The following is a 20,154-nucleotide window of genomic DNA, read 5'->3' as shown; positions in this document are numbered from 1 at the left end:
GTATCAATTAGAATATGATTTGAATTTTCGGTTTGAGTGAGTTTGTACCGCACTTACGTTACATGATATTATGTATTATTATTTGTTACCTGCAGCTTGTTTCTTTATGTAAAAAGTATCCTATCTCTTAATTACAAATCCATACTATCCATACTATATATAATATTATAAATGCGAAAGTAACTCTGTCTGTCTGTCTGTCTGTCTCGCTTTCACACCAAAACTACTGGAGCGATCTAAATATAATTTGGCACACAATTAGTCTAGAGCTTGAGAAAGGACATAGGCTACTTTTTATTCGGAAAAAAGTGCTGTAAAGGGTTGAAAAGGGGGATGAAATGTTGTAAGTTGTTGAAAGTATTGTCATGTTTAGAATTTTTAGAACTAGAAGCATAAAACTTATATTTTAGGCTGTACACTTATAAACTAACATATCTTGACACCCACTCAGGAGGGAATTTTGGATATTCTACCCCAAAATGGGTGAAATAGGGGTTGAACGTTCGTATGCAATTTTTTAAGTTAGAAACATAAAACTTTATTTTTGGGATACTGATTAAAAAGGATATATTAAAAAGGATAGAATACTTATTTAAGTGTTCCTGCATATTCTACCCCTGCGGTGATATAAGGGTTGAAAGTTTGTATAGAAGTCCGTCATTTTGAAGTTAGAAGCTCGAAATTTTATTTTTGGGCTACCGATTAAAAATGAGTTGATTCGCATTTAAGCGTTTCTGGATATTCTACCCTAAGGGCTGAAATACACACCAATGTGGTATACAAAGAGGTATTACATTAACGTAATATTTTAAGTTAATTTGTAAATATATTCATATGCTACGCGGGCAAAGCCGCGGGTAATAGCTAGTTATCTATATTTCAATTAATGTACTATTAAAGTTTGTTTTGATTTGGAAGAAAGGCATGCTGAAATACCAACAAATACAAATTTACATTTTAAATATTATTTAAAATAAAAATATATTAAAGATTTTAAGGAGAAAGTATGAATTTAATCTATTTCAAAATTGTGCATCAATCTGGATTGGTGGGTACGCAGGTGGCAGAATTTCAACCGACTCATGCTGGTTTCAACACGATCTTTTCCTTCACCGCATAGTAGGTACCAAATGATTTATTCACACCAATTAAGCTCATGAAAACTTAGCGGTACTTGCCGGGATTTAAACCCGCAGTTTCTGGTTATGATTTACGCGATACAAATACTGGATATAAGCTTCAATCCTTTTTAAAAAAGGGAGGAGGCCATAGCCCGCCAGTGGGACAATAAAAGACTGTCATTTTTACTTTATAGATTAAACAGTCTGTTTAATCTGTTGTTCTGTTTTTCTTTGAGATTCGCCGCCGAAATTCAATCAAAATGACATCATTACATTTTAACAAAGGTTTCTTATACTAAAGTAGTATAAACTTCTTACAGCGGAAATAATATATACACTCAAAGTTGAAGAACCATTATAATAACAAGGCTACATATTTTAAATGGTCTTCAGAACACTTATTGCATTGAAAACATTCCTTTGTTTAAACCTTCCTTTAAAAAGCATAGTTAATATTTATTCGACTCGGCATCTACTCAAAGCGAAGTTGAAGAAGCGATCCTTTAAAACATTACAAAACATTTTTACTTATTACAAATAATTAATGAAAGTTGTTAAATATTCTAACAAGAATGAGTATGGAAATATTTTACAGGGTTATAAGAAGATATAACTAATCGGACATTCTCAGCAGCGTTCATTTTAAGTACGAATTCTTCGTCTGCCTAAAAGGCGTTCGTAAGAAAAACCTTTCGTAACTAATTAAGAAGTTTAGGAAACACCCCTCATTGGCATACTTTAGGCTTGTAATACGCAGTTAATCTCAGCACAAAAAGTTGCCGCTTTCTGATGTTATAATTCACTGGGATCTCCCCACGCCGGCTACAAGGGTGAATTTTTTATGAGGACAACGCGTATTTGTCACGAGTATAAACCTACTTTACAAACATGTATTTGCGAAATCCTTCAATATTATTTTAAGGTAATCCTCAAGAATTCTCATATTACTTAGTCAAAGATATTCTTTAGTAAATCTCAGCAAAAGATAAAATTAAAATATGAACAATTCTGTCTCGTAGTAAAGTTGGTATTAACTTCCTCAAACACAGAAATTTCATTACGATTATCACAACTTCATTTCGTAGTATATTATTCAGTAGCACGGGACGATCTATGCGCTGAATTAAATATTCTTACACACACTGAGTTATAAGCAATTACTGCAAACGAAGGGCGTCCTACAAAGAAATGTCTGTAATTCACCAGCTTTACGCGATCCACTGCTTCGTCCTTACAGAAGAGACTTTTCTAGAAATGACATTTATACTTATAATTTCTTATATTATAGACATCTGATAGTATTCATTTAATATATATTTTCTCTGTGCATTAGATAATGGACGCATTATTCGGAAAGTCAAAGTAAAAACGAACTGAATCTTCAAGAGAAACTAAGCGATTTTTCTATTTTAATACTTGATACATATTTATTTCAATTCCTTTTTTATTAGAAACATATAATAAAAAAATCTTTTTTTTATAGCCAAAATAAATATACAATTAGTGATAGCCCCAATTAAGTCTGAAATCTAAAACAATAAAAACTTTAAATCGTACTTAGCACACATACATCGTTTGATGTTTAGAATAAATTGAAATCGTAATATCTTTTTCCACGAAGTATAATATGACGTTTGAGATTTAAAATATTTATCTTTTTAAAGTCACTTGAATTCGAAATCATTTATAAGGAATGTTTTAGTGTTAAAAATTTAAAAACAGTATTTGATACTAAAATTTATAATAATTTACCTGAACACTGGATACAATAAATAGGGTTATAAAGTTATTTAAAAAAAAAGTTATTTTAATCTTATAGATCAATTTTACCAAAATGGCGCTAGACTAGTAATGGACGGTAGTGACCACTTACCATCAGATGGCGTATGGGATGGCCCTGCTTTTATATAAATTTTATTAAAAAATATACTTAGTTCATTATGATTTTAAGTGATCTTAAATAATAACATAAACATATGGATGTTCTTATCTACAAATTTCTTTACTAATATTATAAATTAGAATTAGAATTTTTGTCCGTATGTCTTTCTGACTGTTAGGCTTTCAAGACCAAATCACTAAAAAAAGAAAGTTTAAACGTCAATGACCCTTCCTAGAGGTTCAAACTTATGCTATTTTATACCTAACACCTATCGACTAATACCTAACCCGAGCGAAGTCGCAGATGACCGCAAGTACTACATATACACTCATATATAAATATGTCATTTGTAATAATCATCAGAATTTCTTTATAATAATTATGAAACATTAATAAGTAATTTATTAGTATTTATAGGAAGCCAGATATCACAAGGCATCCGACTAATCGTGCCCGAAGTTTGTGCCGTTTGAAACTGTAAAATCTCATATGGGGTAGTAAAACGTGTCAATGTTACTTATCTTCGATAAGGATCTTTTTCAGTAGGCTACATACCCAATGTTCCGGGGCACAAATTGTGCCCTAGAACATTAAATTAAGAAAAGGACGTCCTTGGTGTCCAAGCTTGCTACTAAATTTTATTAACCCCTATAAAAAAAAAAGAATTGATTTCGAGTTTATAATGATAAAAAAAATTATATATTTAAATATTTAGAAATTATAAAATTATCAACAATTATAATAAATATTTTTTTAATCATTTACTTTATCTCGCGAACGGTTGTTTGTATACAATTTTGGCAAGGATTAAACTTGAAGGAAATTTCACACTGCACTGCTTTTCAAGCACCTCCAAAACGAATTTAAGGCGCAGGAAATATTATTACGAAATCACACTAGACTTTTTTAATTGTAAGCTATAATAGATTCTATGAGAGTAGGGATAACGTATAAAATTACAAAACAAAAGACGAAACGAAAAACATATGATGACTTAATATTCACACTAAATAAAAAATTACAATGGATCAATTGTAAAGCACCAGTAGGATATTAATGCCACTTCTAGAAAATACTCTTCTCCAAGGCTATCTCTCAGTTATGCGACGTTCTTAAATCTTACCCGTACTCGAATGCTAGATGTTCACTCAGGAAACGTTACAAAGCTTTATTCAAAAGACAAATGACTACATTACTTTGCTGTTTCATTAGAATAGTATATTAGCACTAAGCTAATACGACAGAGAGTTGACACGTATTTAAATAACCGTTTAATCAAAATAATACTTCCTTTTTACAAGAATAATTTGTGGTGAAGCTAAGTTCAGCCACTAATTTATATTAAAATGTACTGTTGGGCAAAAGCCTCATCCAATTTGGAGAAATTGAAGAATATTCCACCATACTACCCCAATGCGATTCTTTGGATATGATATACATGTGTATTATTTCATCCGATACATGTAAGTTCATCTTTATCAAGTTCATGTAAGTTTATCTTACAATGTTTCACGAGCACGAGATGAATTAAGAACACGTTTTAAGCATTTGACGATTTAATTCTACTTGCCACTGGACTATGTAAGTTCTCGTCTTTAAAAACTAATATTAAAAAAATGTACAAGTTATTTAAAAGTAAACGGATTCCTTGCTTGATATATTTACATCGTTTAAGGACTATCAGTAACTTTAGTTATAAAAAGGGTCTCGACCCGACTAATACCCTTGTCATGTCTGGATGAAATTAGTTCAACTCGTGCAGCTGCGTCTTGTTACCCCGTTGTTTGTCCAAAATTTAAACTGACATCATTATACATGCCGGTCTGAACTCTTACAACGATATGAACAATGTTACTCAGTGTGTTTGCTCACGATTGACTGGGAGCTAACAATAACGTGATTTGATTACCTTGATTACACAATAATGGCTTACATACGACTGACAACGCAGGGAGTAAATGTAAATAGTGCCTAATAAATTCATAGTTCGGCATCAACAGATAACAATGTTTGTTTGCGTATTTCAAAGGCTCCGTACCCAATTACGAAAGTGTTATAGAATATGTTGGATTTGATACTAAAATTGTCGTTAAAGGCGTTTATGGTATGAGTGAGTAAGTAATTGGCTTCAAGTGCAAGACGGTTGCTGATACAAATGTTACCAATATGCATTTAAGCACAGTAGTAGTACTAGTAGTAGTAGTAACCAAAAATACGTATATATTTTTCAAATGCTGAAGTATGAGTTACAATTACAATTTACTTCAATTGTATATTATATAAGAGCCGAGATGGCCCAGTGATTAGAACGCGTGCATCTTAACCGATGATTGCGGGTTCAAACCCAGGCAAGCACCACTGAATATTCATGTGCTTAATTTGTGTTTTTTAATTCATCTCGTGCTCGGCGGTGAAGAAAAACATCGTGAGGAAACCTGCATGTTAATGTATGTGTATAGACACTAGCTGAACCTGGTTCTTTACCTGCACGAAATTTATAAAACTTTACCTATAAATCAGATTTACCACACAATTTGACCCGCTCGAGGAGTGAACTAAAAAAATACCCTAAGTCATTAAATATATAAAAAAATTGGTGCAATGGTTTAACCGTGTAGAGTAACAGCCTGAGTTCATCTCAAAAAGGTATACAAGACGTGTATTAAAACATACAATTTGATTTTTCATTTCAGATATACTATACACGAAATGTTAGTTGAAAGAAAATAATACGAAAATGCACATCTATACTGATATCACACACATGCACACTTACAAATGCACACATATCAAACATTCATAAAACGCCGATTCAAACTCTGAAGACATCCAATCATAACATTAGTTTAAAATTTTTAAAATAAGTCTTGATATGACTATTAGAGAAAAAATTTAATAGAATAGAATATAATTTAATCAACGTATCAACGTAATCCCTAATGTTTCCATCGTCACTTTTATCTCACAAAACGGTAGCGTTTTGTTTTTTCTGGAAAAGTCACCAATTGTGTTCTCGCAAAATCGTTTTATCTCGTCTATTATGTGGCATACGGGCTTCGTAATGGCTTTCACCTTTAAAGCTAGTGTTGAATATCATAGATAAGCCTATTTCGCAGTCAGCTAAATAGACACATTTTCGAAAGAGTTTTAAATAAAACCTTCTCTCTAATTAACTGTATATATAACTTGTAAGGAACTATTACAGCAATTTAAAAAAAATATGAAATCGAATTTGAATAAAAGGAAAATGTTTTTAATTAAAATGATAGAATAAAATGAAAAAATTCTTTGTATTGAAAGAATTTCTGATATATTTTCACACGCCAACACGCATTTGTGATATGATAAATTAAGATCCGATCTTCTTTCTACGAGTGAAACATTTATGAACTTAACTGTCTTATGTTTTTGAGATTTCGTCAATATATGCGTAAAATAAAAAGAAAAACAATTCCCGGCCGAGTCGATATAGAAAAGTTCATTAGTTTTCTATGTTGTCTTGGGTCTGGGTGTATGTGGTACCGTCGTTACTTCTGATTTTCCATAACACAAGGGCTTTAGCTACTTACATTGGGATCAGAGTAATGTATGTGATGTTGTCCAATATTTATTTATTTATTGTATATATAGCTTTTTTAGTAAAAAAGCTATCAGAAGCAAAAACATTTTTAAATCATAAGTAGGTTTTGAGATAATCACATTAAAAAAAACAGCTTTAAACATTAGTACACATCTATAAATACCTATAGTTAGTTCATATTATATTACACTAGCTGTTACCCGCGGCTTCGCTCGCGTAGAATATGAATATATTTACAAATTAACTTATAATATTAAGTTAACGTAAGACCTCTTTGTATACCACATTGGTGTGTTTTTCAGCCCTTAAGGGTAGAATATCCAGAAACGCTTAAATGCGATTCAACTCATTTTTAATCGGTAGCCCAAAAATAAAGTTTCGAGTTTCTTACTTCAAAATTGATGGATTTTCAGACTAACCTGTATACGGAATGTTAAAACAATTTCCCTCCTTAGGGGTCATATCCAGAAACGCTTAAATACGTATCAACTCATTTTTAAGCAGTGGGACAAAATTAAAATTTCATGCTTCTAATTTCAAAAATTACGGACTTCCAAACTATCCTATATACGAAATGTCTACCCAATTTCTCTCCTTCGGCGTAAAATATCCAAAAACGCTTAAATTACTACTCATTAATTAATTAATAATTATTAATTAGTACTCATTTTTTATCAGTACCCCAAAAATAAAGTTTCATGTTTCTATCTTAAAAATGACGGACTTTTATACAAACTTTCAACCCTTATTTCACCCCCATAGGGGTAGAATATGCAGAAACACTTAAATAAGTATCTACTCCTTTTTTATCAATGTCCCAAAAAAAAAGTTTCATGTTTCTAACTTAAAAAATAACGGACTTCCATACAAACGTTCAACCCCTATTTCACCCCTTTAGGGGTAGAATTACCAAAATTCGTTCCTTAGTGGGTGTCATGATATGTTAGTTTATTAGTGCACAAATTATAACCTTTCATCCCCCTTTTCAACCCCTTACAGCACTTTTTCCAACTAAAAAGTAGCCTATGTCCTTTCTCAGGCTCTAGACTATTTGTGTACCTAATTTCATTTAAATCGGTCCAGTAGTTTTGACGTGAAAGCGAGACAGACAGACAGAGTTACTTTCGCATTTATAATATTAAATATAGTATGGATAATATTAAAATAAATATATATAATAAAAATAAATAATTATAATTAATAATTAATATGGATAAATGCCAGATGTAAAGATGTTAAGAAGATTGGGACGTCAGTTAAATTAGAAAATATTTATCTCAGCAAAATCTACTGAAGCACATAGACAAAAAGGTCTTTGTGACTTTCTGAGATTTGTAACATTCCCTTGAGCTATTTACTGAGCGACAAGGAGAAATAACGCGACTTTTTGTTACTTGAGGTAAAAATATTTAATACGATAGAAATACTTGAGAACAGGTAATGGGCATCTACTTTAAATTATTCGTTTGTATAGTTACTTTGAGTTGAAAGATCGCAGTGCAATTGTGATCGCAGTGCATTGTATGCTTAGCACAAAATTATAGTGTAGAAGAGGCATTACTTTTATGTAATCAAAGAGTCTGTTAGGCTTTTTGAGTTTATAGTTATTTTGTTAATGTTCGTCTAATAAAGAAAAGACTGAAATATTTTTATTAAAAATTTTTAAGCTACTTTTTCGCTCTATCGTTAAGGACATCCATACTATGAACAATATATTTTATATCTTTAAAAAAATACGTGTGCGTCTCCGCCTCCTGACGTCCGATAGAAGTGATAACTTAAAAAATAACGTCTGTCCGAAATAGGCTCCGCTATTGCTGTGGGTTAGAGTGAGAGAGGAGGGACCTGCCTACCGCTGCCGTATGCCTAAGAGAAAGGGAAGCCAGATAGACTGGCGTCGTAACACGTTACGTAACGAAGCAGTTTACCATCCCATAAAAAGTTATCACTTAAATTATAAGCATTTGGAAATATCTGTTACAACACAATAATGTGGACCTAATTGTTGACGACAAAATGAGATATACAAAGTAGTCAAATAAGTAATTTTTTAATTACGTCTTACCGTAACATCCTATTGTTTGTTGAGTTAGCACTATAGGTCTTTCACTAAAGCCCCTCCACGTTAAATTAATTAATCTATATATGTATAAAAGCGAAATACCACTCACTGATTCAAACTTGACAGGTGGGTTATTTATAGGGTGAAGATATCCGCTAAGAACGGATTTTACGAAACTCCATCCCAAAGGAGAAAAATGAGTTTGCCTATTTGTGTTTTTCAGGTTTTGCAGGTTCAACTAATTTACAATAAAGCAAACTTAACTTATATAATCTATTTTTTTATTTTTTGCTGTTTTTTCTCTTAGTCGTTTCACGCACACTAAGACATATTGTAAACACGAATCTCACTCAATCATACTAATATAGGCCGATAATTTAAAGCATGAAGGGGCGAGCCTTGACGAGTGAATAGATCTATGCCTACATTTGTAGAGTTAGCAGCTGGACGACAAGAGACTACGTATTAAATTACTAACATTACGAGCGTATAGTATTTAAGTACAGAGACTAGCCACTGGTACTATGACAACCGTAAAGTGCTCAAAATAGAACGCTATATAATGTCATGTGCAGCACAGAATACATAGTACTAGGTATAGAATCACCACTAACTTCCCCTTGCTGATCCAACTTACCTCAACCCGCTTTATCAATAGATATATACTTTTATTAGTTTAAAGCCAGGTCAGCCAGATTGTATAATTTAATGCAAATTGTATAATATATCTTGTTTATATATTGTATTATATTGTATACATGGATACAAACATTATAGTTACCGGATTCGGGGATACAGCGTTCTAAAATGAGTTCTACAAGTTTCTCCTTAATAAAAAAAAAAACTTAATTATTAACTCGTATTGTGTTTTGTTTCTTTTCACGGTAATTTAAAATCTCTTGTTATTGAATGGTGTACGTAATTCTAACTCACTTACACACACAAAGATCGGTCACGTTATACACACCTATGCATGTGTTAATTCCGACGTGTTCACTTTTTACTTTTTATCGAGAGTGTGAGTATAGTGGTGCTATTGTAGACATAAGCACTTTCCTACTTGACGTCGCATATACACTGGATGCAACGATAACTTGAACGAACCTAGTAGGGACACAATTTTTCTAATTGCATTCCTATGAGCAAAGATAAACCAACTTAATTAAATTGTAATCCTGAAATTTCGATTATTATGCTGAAATAAAAAAAAAAAACATCACATCATAGTTTGATTCAATCCAAAAAGGTGACACTTGTACCAAATGCTGTTCTAGTTGTGATGGTGTCCTCATGATAGATTCTGGCCATGGTAGCCATTCTTAACGGAGCTTAGTCAACTCTCTTGCATTCTTCATTCACTTCTCTCATTGTCATAATCTGATAAAGTGTCAAACTGACCCCAACCGAAGAGTACTGTAAACATTGCCATAATTCATTCATTCAACTCTTATCTGCTTCTAAGAGTTTCGTAACAGGAAAACCTCCCTTTTACCAGTACAACTCGGAATTTGAACGCCTTATAAGGTAGTCTCTAGCTCAATGACGTACAATTTGTATGGGTACATTGATAAAGGATAAAAGATATTAAGAAAAAAGTCACGTTGCTGCTTCACACCCTTGGGTCATATCGTGATGTTATATTGTCTATTACCAATCTTAATAAGGGCTATATATATTTATATAATGTTATTTTCCAATCTGAATAATATCCTAAGCTTAGTTCTTTTAAACAAAAAAATACACTTTTTGGCTTAAGGCGAGGTCCGTCGTTGACAAGGCGTCGCGACCAATTGACTGATATATGGAATCTCTGGAATAACTCATTTGAGTTTATATTATAAGTATTGTGTGTGATTTTAGTAAGGAAGTAAAACTGATTCAAAAACACCTGGTTTAATATATATTAAGCCCGATGATTCGTTTTTAATGAAAAATGATTTCCTAAAGAAACTTATATAAAACCTCAAGAATCTCTGTCAATATTTTTCAGTTTTCTAAAAGCATTTCTATTTTTAAAATGCAATTAAAGGTAAGTTTGGGTGGATGCGGTCACGATACATTAAGACAACTTCATTTTATTTATTATATAATATATAATATTTAAAAATTGATGTAGAAAATCAAAACAAAATATTCTTTATTCAAGTAGGCGCATAAAAGCGATTTTGAATGGTCATGATACAATGTTGAATTAAATTTAAAGCTACCACCGGTTCGGAAAGTAGATTTGACCGTGAAAGATCGGCAAGAAACTCAGTAGTTAGTCTTTTCCACCATCTAAATTACAGTTTATGTCAGTAAAACACAATTATTTTTTTATAAATCCTATCTAGAAGTCAATAAATATTAAGTCCACGCTTTTTTATCTTTAATATAATCTCGTATTGAATTATAGTCTTATATATCAATGTTTTTTTTTATATAAGCTTCAAATTTTTTAATAGGTTAAGATAAATATAGAGAAATATATCCAAACGAAGGTAATATAAAATTTGAACTATTTACTATACTTCACCAGATAATAGTGTTAACGTAAATAAAAAAAAATGATATTAAGAAAAATAATATTATATTATGTACTATGTTACATGACCGTCGACTTAAGTGAGTTCGTTACTTATATGATAAGAAACGCGGTTCACGTGACGCATATAACATTTTACCATATGACATGCTTTGTGTAACTGTGCCGTGGCTTAAACGCGTTAAATTTGTATATGGGGAAAACAGAAACCCATACCTAACGATTCGATGGAAGCAAAACAACGGTTTTTCTTCTATCCCACAGGAATTTTGAAAAATAACTGAAAGTAGGTCGTCGTTATTACAATTTGTTTCTTATTTAATAAATGTTTTTGTATAAAACAATGGCGTTTAAGTAGTAACCATTATTATTTTAATAAAATATAAACTAAATATAACCTGAAATATTCTAATTATTCACATTTTTAATATAACGCTTATTTGAGGAATACCATCTAAAGACAGAAATAAAAATAATGTTTGAGTTTTAGTTACTGACAGATAATAATTACAACAAAATATATTGTCATATAACAACAAAATAAATCTTATTAATAAATGGTTTTTTTTAAAATGCAATTTAAATTTGGCATTATTACTGTGACGCCATAGTAAATAAATATTCCTAAGAATTTTTGTTTGAAGAATTAATTCAGTTTGACCATTAGCCACACTTATTTTGAAATACCTTTATTTTGATATAGCGTACTTTATTACGCTTTCTTAATAACCAGACTATATAAAGCACTAAAAAATATTAAAATAAGACTGTTTGTTACAATAACAAGTTTAATAATAAAAATATATATAGCCCTCAATAGATTACGTCATCTTTTACCTTTATTCGAACATGATGTTGAAGACATTAAAAAAGTAATAAAACAGCTCTGAAATAAAATTGATGGTCTGCTTTATAGGATTTGAAATAAAAATAGTTATCGATGTACAAAATTTTTTAAATTCTATCTTGTATTTAACTGTATGTGATTAAATATGCTCTAAATAAGCGTTTTACCTAGATAGTTAGAACGCGTGCATCTTAACCGATGATTGCGGGTTCAAACCCAAGCAAAAACACAAATTAATTTTCATGTGCTTAATTTGTGTTTATAATTCATCTAGTGCTCGGCAGTGAAGGAAAACATCGCAAGGAAACCTGCATGTGCCTAATTTCAACGAAATTCTGCAACATGTGTATCCACATTGGAGCAGCGTAATGGAATATACTCCAACCCTTCTCCTCAAAGGGAGACGAGGCCTCATCCCAGCAGTGGGAAATTTACAGGCTGTTAATGTTAATGTACCTATATAGTATATATTACAGGGAGTATAATATTAATTCATTGTGATATATCCACTTATTGTTTTCTATGATCAATATATACGCATTTAGTATTTGCATAATTTACCGCACTGCGTAACGAGTCCTTTGTATGTTCGACCGCAAATAGTTATAAATACATTCGGCTTATAGAATCTGCGCACTCTAAATTCAAGAATATTTTAAACATTAATATAAATCATTCAGTGTCTGATATATAAACGATTGTAACGATAAAGTTTGCATACATTTAAAAAATAAAAATTTACATGCAATTTTCAAGAAATTTATGAAAACATACATACCAAAATTTAGAGAATATTATCAAGCGTATGGTCAACTCTACTTTAAAAGAGAACGCACCTCTTTCTTGCTTCACTGTGGGATATAAAAAGTAGCATTTAATACGATACATGCGGGTTTTCTCGCGATGATTAACTGGAAGATTATCAAACTGACTGAATGGGTAAAGACAAATATTTCGTTTATAACATAGAAAATACTTTAATAAATATTTATATAATATATACGTGTATGTTGTAGATAATCCAATGTTTTTTTTTTTTTCAATCCTATACAGAATCTGTTACTTTAAACAGTTTATTTCGTGATAACTCTACATTATAATAAATATTAAAAAACAATATTTAAATTTAATTTAAAAATTACTCAAATGCATTTATTGATGTATGTAATGCATTCATTTAGATCTTCTTTTCGGACTCAGGGCAATTGACTCCTTCATAAAAATTCCGCAAGTGATTCCAAGGTGAATCCAGTTGATAGCTACGCATCTCTTGAGCAAATTCTACCGGTTCGTATACTATTTTTTTTAACTCATCGTCGTATCTAACTTCAATGTAACCGGTGAGCGGAAAATCCTTTCTGAGCGGGTGTCCTTGAAAACCGTAGTCAGTTAAGATTCTTCTCAGATCTGGATGATTTGTGAAAACAATTCCAAACATATCATATATTTCTCTTTCTAGCCAATTGCAGTTTCCCCATAAACTAACAGCCGAATGGAGAGGCGTTAGTTCGTCCGTATAAGTTTTAACTCTTATTCGTTCACCGTATCGTAAGCTAAGGAGATTATACACAACTTCGAACCTGTATTCTCTGCACGGCACATCGACCGCAGTCGCCAAAGAGCATTGATTAAAGCAGGCATGTTGGTGATAAGCCATGAATGTCAGAACGGGATGAAAGCCTTCAGGGGCAATCAAAATTTCGAGCTCGTCAGTGTGCTGCATTTGGATCTTTTGTACATATTTTGGCATGCATGCTGCGACATATAACCCGAATTCGTAAAGTCGTTGCCGTTTTAAATTGTCATGTCTTCGTAAGGTATGGCTTTCATATTCGATAGGCTTAAGACGAAAGGGGTTATCTTTCTCGTCAATTTTCACTGTATCTTCTTCGTTACGTAAGCTGTTATGTGTACGAAAATATCGCTTTGAAGTGATCGTGAATGTTCTTAACAACTTTGATAAAGCGGTATACATTTTGTTTTAAATTCCGTACTATCCTAGTCGCATTGTAATGTCGCGTCTTTTTATTATTCGTTCGTGCGTTCTAATTATTTGTTACGTCAATCAATGATTGAAATATAAAAACTCCTTGGAATTTAAAAAGTAGAAAATATTAAAAAAACTATACTTTTTCATTTCATTTTAATACGAAATTATATTTTAGAGATTAAATGAGATAAAATGTTCCATATGATTACTTCTTTCTTAGAACAGATATCTGCCAGAAGCCCTAGAGTGTTTGGCAATTATTTGCATAACAATTAATTTAGGTACTATCACCGCTGGCAATTTTATATTTACAAAAATAAAAATCAAATAAAGATGATTAAAAATATTTTGTGGGAGACCAAGCGAAAAAATGTGACCGAGGCTTACGCGCTAAAGTCATATTTTCAATATCAAGTAATTGTTCACATATCGATTATCTGTTATATTTTGAACAAAGCATGTTTACTTTTTTATAAGCCACACAAGAATTTAATTTCGGCGTTTACAGCAACCCGCGTATTACATGACAAAATTCCTCGCAAAAGCTTTCAATAAATTTGTTAATTTTTGTATGAAAGTAAATTGTAAAATATTTGCTTTGATATCAGCAAAATGTAAACAAATATAAAATATATATAAAATAAATTATTCACAAACGTTTTCGTACAAAATGTAACAGTAATTAATCCTTACTAACATACATGTGAAGAATACTTTTAGCAAAGCAGCGTTCCGGTTCTAGAGCTGAATTTGTTGACAGGTAAACAATGGTTGAGCCGACAGGGCCATCGTCAGAACGCTCCATCAGCGCCACGCCACGATAGCCCGAACACGACTCTGTGTAACGCCCCTTGATTGCGAAATTGACCGTTGGCTTTGACGCAGCGCAATAAATAATGACCAAGAAAATTGGTACTTTAATCCTGCAACGAATAGGTATGGCAATTTTATGAAACTCAGAACAGTTAAAGCGTCAGTGTGCTTTATCAGCGCGACTACACGTCAGGATTCAGTAGTGCATATTGATTGCGAAATTGATTTCAATTTGACGCAATGCGAACGCTATAAATAATGACCAAAATAAAATAAAATCGGTACTATAATCCTGAAATTAATTGATATGACATAAAACGGCTATGATGATCGTTTGAATATGCTAAAAAATAACAGTAAAATAATTATTTTTTACAGAATTATGTTTTTTCAATTTATGTCAAGACTAATTAATATAATAAAATGTGTAACATAACATAACATAACATAAAGCGAGTGAAACTGCGAATCACTGGTACTTATATAATAATGTTACATACTAAAACCGTAGAACGCGTTGCATCTACCGGTATAAGTTTTATACATAATGGTTTAGTAGATTTCACAGTTAAGTATTAATAAAGGTATCCCCATCTAATTAGTATACAAGCAAAACCGTTGTCTGCATTGTATTATAAACTAAAACTTTCTTCGAAACGTTATGCATTTTATGTTATAAGTTTTGATTATATCAATGTAGTCGTTTTTTTAGTAAAAAAGTCGCTAAAATTATTAATATAGATATCTCATGTTCATTTATTCCGTATTGTTTAGTTAACTGAACCTTTAACACTCGAGAATGAATCGTTTCTATTATTTTTTTATAGTTAAGGTGGCAAATGTACTGGAAGTTCACTTAATGGAAAGTGACTACTACCGCCTATGGCCTTTAACAAATGTGTAGGCTCTTTACTCGAAGGTTCTCAAGTCGTATCGGTTCGGATAAATCGCCGGCGGAAGCCACACAGAGTTCCACAGAGTAGAGACGCTGGTGGTGCGGGTAAAACTTGCAGGATTAAATATATTTTTTCACATAACCGCAATTTCCTAAGCTGTGTCAATTTTACTCTATCACTATTTTAGATAAACCTCACCCACGGAACAGTGGCCTGCCGTTGACATATAACTTATCGATTTTCAAGTGAAAACATTTATAAAAGGTTTTTTATTTAAAAGTTTCAATAGGAGTTTAAATAATGTCAATAATAGCTTCCGAGTATAACAATAGGCTTCCGTCCACCGACAGACAGCATTGTCAACGTTCAATAGAAGTCCTCTCACTGGAAAATGGCTCCTAGAATGATTTGCTTTTGTAAACTTAACGAGTAAGACATTTCCTTTGAATATATTATGTGATTAAGTCATTTTGAAGAAAAGAAAACGATTCCATTGTAATTACGAGGAAATATAAATTGAATGTATTCTAAATTTAAATCTTTGTCCATGGAACTAAGGTTTGCGTGGTAATATGATTAAGATGTCCTCCTGACCGATTGGGGCCAGAGCGGCTATTCTCAAAGGAGAGGCAACTGCGCAGGGCATATTATAAGGCACAAGGGGGTTTAAATTTAAAAACGGTAGGCGGATTAAATGAGCCACGTGATGATAAGCGGTCTCGTATATACATTAGCTGTAAGAAATATTGACCATCCCTTAAATATCAAATGCCCACCTTGGGAACTTAAATGTCATTTCACTTGTGTTACACTGATTTCCTGACCCTTACCGTAAAATATGAGATGCATGATTGGTCATATTGCTCACCCTCATAATCAAATCAGACGTATACGTAAACGAAATTTATATTTTATTACGTGCAATTTATTCTTGAATACTTTAAAATTATCTATTAAAAGTCTCAACACTTTAGACAATAATAACTTAAACTGCATTTGTTGTTACATTATTGCACATGGAGCATGTAATATAAAAGTTACGTACAGTCGTACATTCAAATTACAGATACAGTCGGTGTTTTGCACTGCTTCGTATACGATTATATCGTTTGGCTACAAGTCAAACACAAATGCTTAACTATTACGATACACAATAATATTTCATTATTAGAGGTGAAACTATTCAACAATTTGCGCATTAAAGGTGAGACTTCTTGTAAACTCTTACTTCTTACCCCCCCTCTCTCTCTCTTACGTTAAACTACTCTTATAAACCTATAAACAATTTGAAGTAGGCATATGGCTTTAATTTTTTGATGTCAGTCTATTCAGTAATTAGAATTACGGCAACGCACCTGCAAACCCCCTGGTGTTGCAGATGTTCATGCCACCGCCCGGTGTCACTTTCCAAGAGGTGAGCCTCATGATCGCTTGCAAACGATTATATAAAATGAAAGCAATTTTATTTCCAATTTAAATATTGATGTAACTATTGATATTTAAAATTACTCGAAATAAATTAATAATACTACTCACTATAAGGATCACATTTGGTGGACTACCAACAGAATTACAAAATGTGAAAATTGACTATGTGATATGACTCAAAAAAAAATTTGATTTTCGTGACAATACTGGGATTTCTACATTGGTTCATTTATATATTATCATATTTTTAATATTTACAAAACTATGATTATTAAAACTACATACAATCGTTTTTATAAATCAGAAGAAAAAAAAATATTAATTGATCCTTTTTTTAAAAAAATTTTTGAAGTTTCATTTTGGACTTATTTTGAAAATATCTAAAAATCGTGATAACTCAAAAATGGTTCACTTTTGCATCATGAATATGGGGGTTAAAATTATAGCAAATAATCACCCCTTTCACCTCCAAACGGGAATACATAAAATTACCAATAACCCTGTATACGGAGGCAATGAATATTTCAAATTGACGTAAATAGTATTGCAGACGTTAAGTTTATAACAATAAATGTCAACTGTCAAGTTGTTATGACTCATGCGGAGACGTTTACATAAAGTCTCATTTTCAATCAATTATAAATTATAAGAAACTCTTTCCGTATAGAAAGAAACAGTCCGACTGTTGCTCTTTAACGGTTAAACCGCTGTACCGCCTTTGATGAAATTTGGTATGAGGTAAGTTTAAACTCCAAGGGAGGATATAGGCTACTTTTTATGTTTGACGCCTGACGACCAACTCCTGAAACGCGAGCAAAGCCGCAGGTGATAACACATCACAAATTTTACCGCGTACCAACGAAGTGTTGTTGTGTTCCAATTTGGAGGGTGAGTGGACGAATAACTACGGGGACTTGGTATATCTTAGTTCCCAAGGTCGGTTGAGCATTCACTATGTTACAGATGGTTAATAATTCTTACAGCCCGAATGTCTTTGGGCGGTGGTGCGAACTTACAAACGGATGGTTAATTTGTCAGTGTAACTACCTATTTTTAATAAAAAAATAAGAGATAGACGCTTATAGATTTTTTTGTTTGAAAGAAAAATTAAATTTCATCATATTATTTTAACATATTTTTTTTTATCAATCGTTGAGTTGACAATAATTTGTTGCAATACCGTTTGAATAAAATAAAATTTTCCCATTCATAAAGCAAGAGTATCACAATTTTATGTATGATGTTATCGGATATTCGCAGTTCAATGATTTCACCGCAACACTGTCCATCAAAGGCCACGGTATGTCTAGTATTGTGTAAAGCGGACTAACGTACGTTTAGAATGCGTAACGCGCGCTCAAGATACGTAGCGAGCGCTACAGCGGCTTAGCGAGATTTTGGAATACATCGTGCGGGCCATCATAAGCAATAAGCCCACGTAGACGTTGAACACGTAATCATAATAAAATATAGAGTCATATGGATCAATAATTTCCTTACAGCAAGTAGCTACACATCATATTTTTTTATCCAGTTTCTATGTAAGCTTGCAACTGATACATCTGTATTGTGTCAAGCTTAGCAAATATTTTACAGCTTGAACTAACTAGTAAGAAGTGCCATACTGATTTAAAAAAAAGTAATTTGAGATACATGATGTAACCTTTTTAAACGTCCGGTACCGGTACGTTTTGAAGAGTTATTCACTTTCTGACAGATGGAACTAGCGATTGCGGCAATGTGATATTTAATATTGCGTGTTTAATAAAGATCGTCTTATTTATTGGCGATCTGTAAACAGTGTGTGTATTATATTTGAGTATATACATTAATATACTATACTATATAATCTATAGACATCGTTATAGTTTTAAAATGTATAAATAAAATGTTGAAATCTTGTTTGTGGTACCGAATCCCTGTGTTGTAGATTTTAATAAATTTAGCTGAAGACTTGTCATCTGACGAAAGGTCCATGTCGTAGGACGTAAGAATAATAATAAATCTAAAATAAAATTAGTATTTACCTGAAGGAACTTTCTTGAAACTTTAGCGTCTCTTTTTACTTTTCAACATTCATTATTCATCATTTTGGTGTATGGTTACTTTATAGAGCTGTACTTTTTGATTCATTGAATGCATATATTTTATCATTATCTCAAATAAAAGTTCCTTTGATATACCTTGCAGTATAATTATTAAATATGTTATTATAACTTTTTTAATAATTAAGTAAACGTATTCTTCTTAAATACATGTTTATCGTAATAATACCTAGATATATTTATTTGTTTGTTCAATCTTCGTTGTACCAAACCCACAATTTCAAACCATTACCTCAATAACTGGTTGGACAGGGTATATTCCACATAACTTCATGCTACGTACTGAAGGGACAAAACACAGGTAGTGTCAGTATTGTATTCGATACGCAATATTTACAAACTCGAACAATGTATCAAGATAATAAAAGCCCTAAGAGATATTGAAGTGATAACTTCTTATGGAAGGTTAAATCGCTGCGTTACGTAACGCGTTACGGCGCCAGTCCGTCTCGATTCCCTTTCTATAACGCATACGGCAGCAAGTAGGCAGACTCCTCCTTTCTCACTCTAACCCACAGCGCTACCCGTATTTCGGATAGTTTAAGTTATTACTACTGTCGGGAGAGACCCACACGTATTTGCCTTTGGTTGCTGGATATAAAGAAGAGTATCATCTTACACGTGCACGATGTTTTCTTTTACTGACAAGTTTTTTTTTTTTTTTTTAAATAAGTGTGAGATAAATTTAAGCATATAAATACTCAGTGGCATTTGACCGGGATTCGAACTCTTGAATAGTACTCACTAGCCCCTCTCATATTATATTTGACATAAAATGAAATATTGCTATATTGTAAGTCAATACATTAAAAGAAATTGCTCTCAGTCGAATATTTTAATGAAAGTGTTAAAAGTAGAAAAATCATTAATATTTTTTAAAAGATATTAATATTAAACCTTCGACAT

The 20,154-nt window shown here is 32.0% G+C and overlaps 2 protein-coding genes across 2 annotated transcripts in view; both read right to left on the bottom strand.

Moving 5' to 3' along the window:
- Positions 1-20,154, bottom strand: part of LOC113398947 (agrin-like) — a 331,801-nt gene that overhangs the window by 131,162 nt on the left and 180,485 nt on the right. The gene's annotated exons all lie outside the window — the stretch shown is intronic.
- LOC113394677 (NADH dehydrogenase [ubiquinone] iron-sulfur protein 3, mitochondrial-like) lies at positions 13,194-14,018 on the bottom strand. Its single transcript, XM_026632076.2, has one exon. It carries the CDS (start codon positions 13,989-13,991, stop codon positions 13,194-13,196), a length of 798 nt encoding a protein of 265 aa, XP_026487861.2. The 5' UTR covers positions 13,992-14,018.

The sequence above is a fragment of the Vanessa tameamea genome, chromosome 2 (assembly GCF_037043105.1).
Source record: "Vanessa tameamea isolate UH-Manoa-2023 chromosome 2, ilVanTame1 primary haplotype, whole genome shotgun sequence".
Taxonomy (NCBI): domain Eukaryota; kingdom Metazoa; phylum Arthropoda; class Insecta; order Lepidoptera; family Nymphalidae; genus Vanessa; species Vanessa tameamea.
Note: the sequence above shows the minus strand (reverse complement) of the source record. Positions and strands in the feature narration are given on the sequence as shown.

Coding starts and splice junctions, on each gene's coding strand:
- LOC113394677 (XM_026632076.2), bottom strand. CDS start 13,991: ATGTATACCGCTTTATCAAAGTTGTTAAGAACATTCACGATCACTTCA.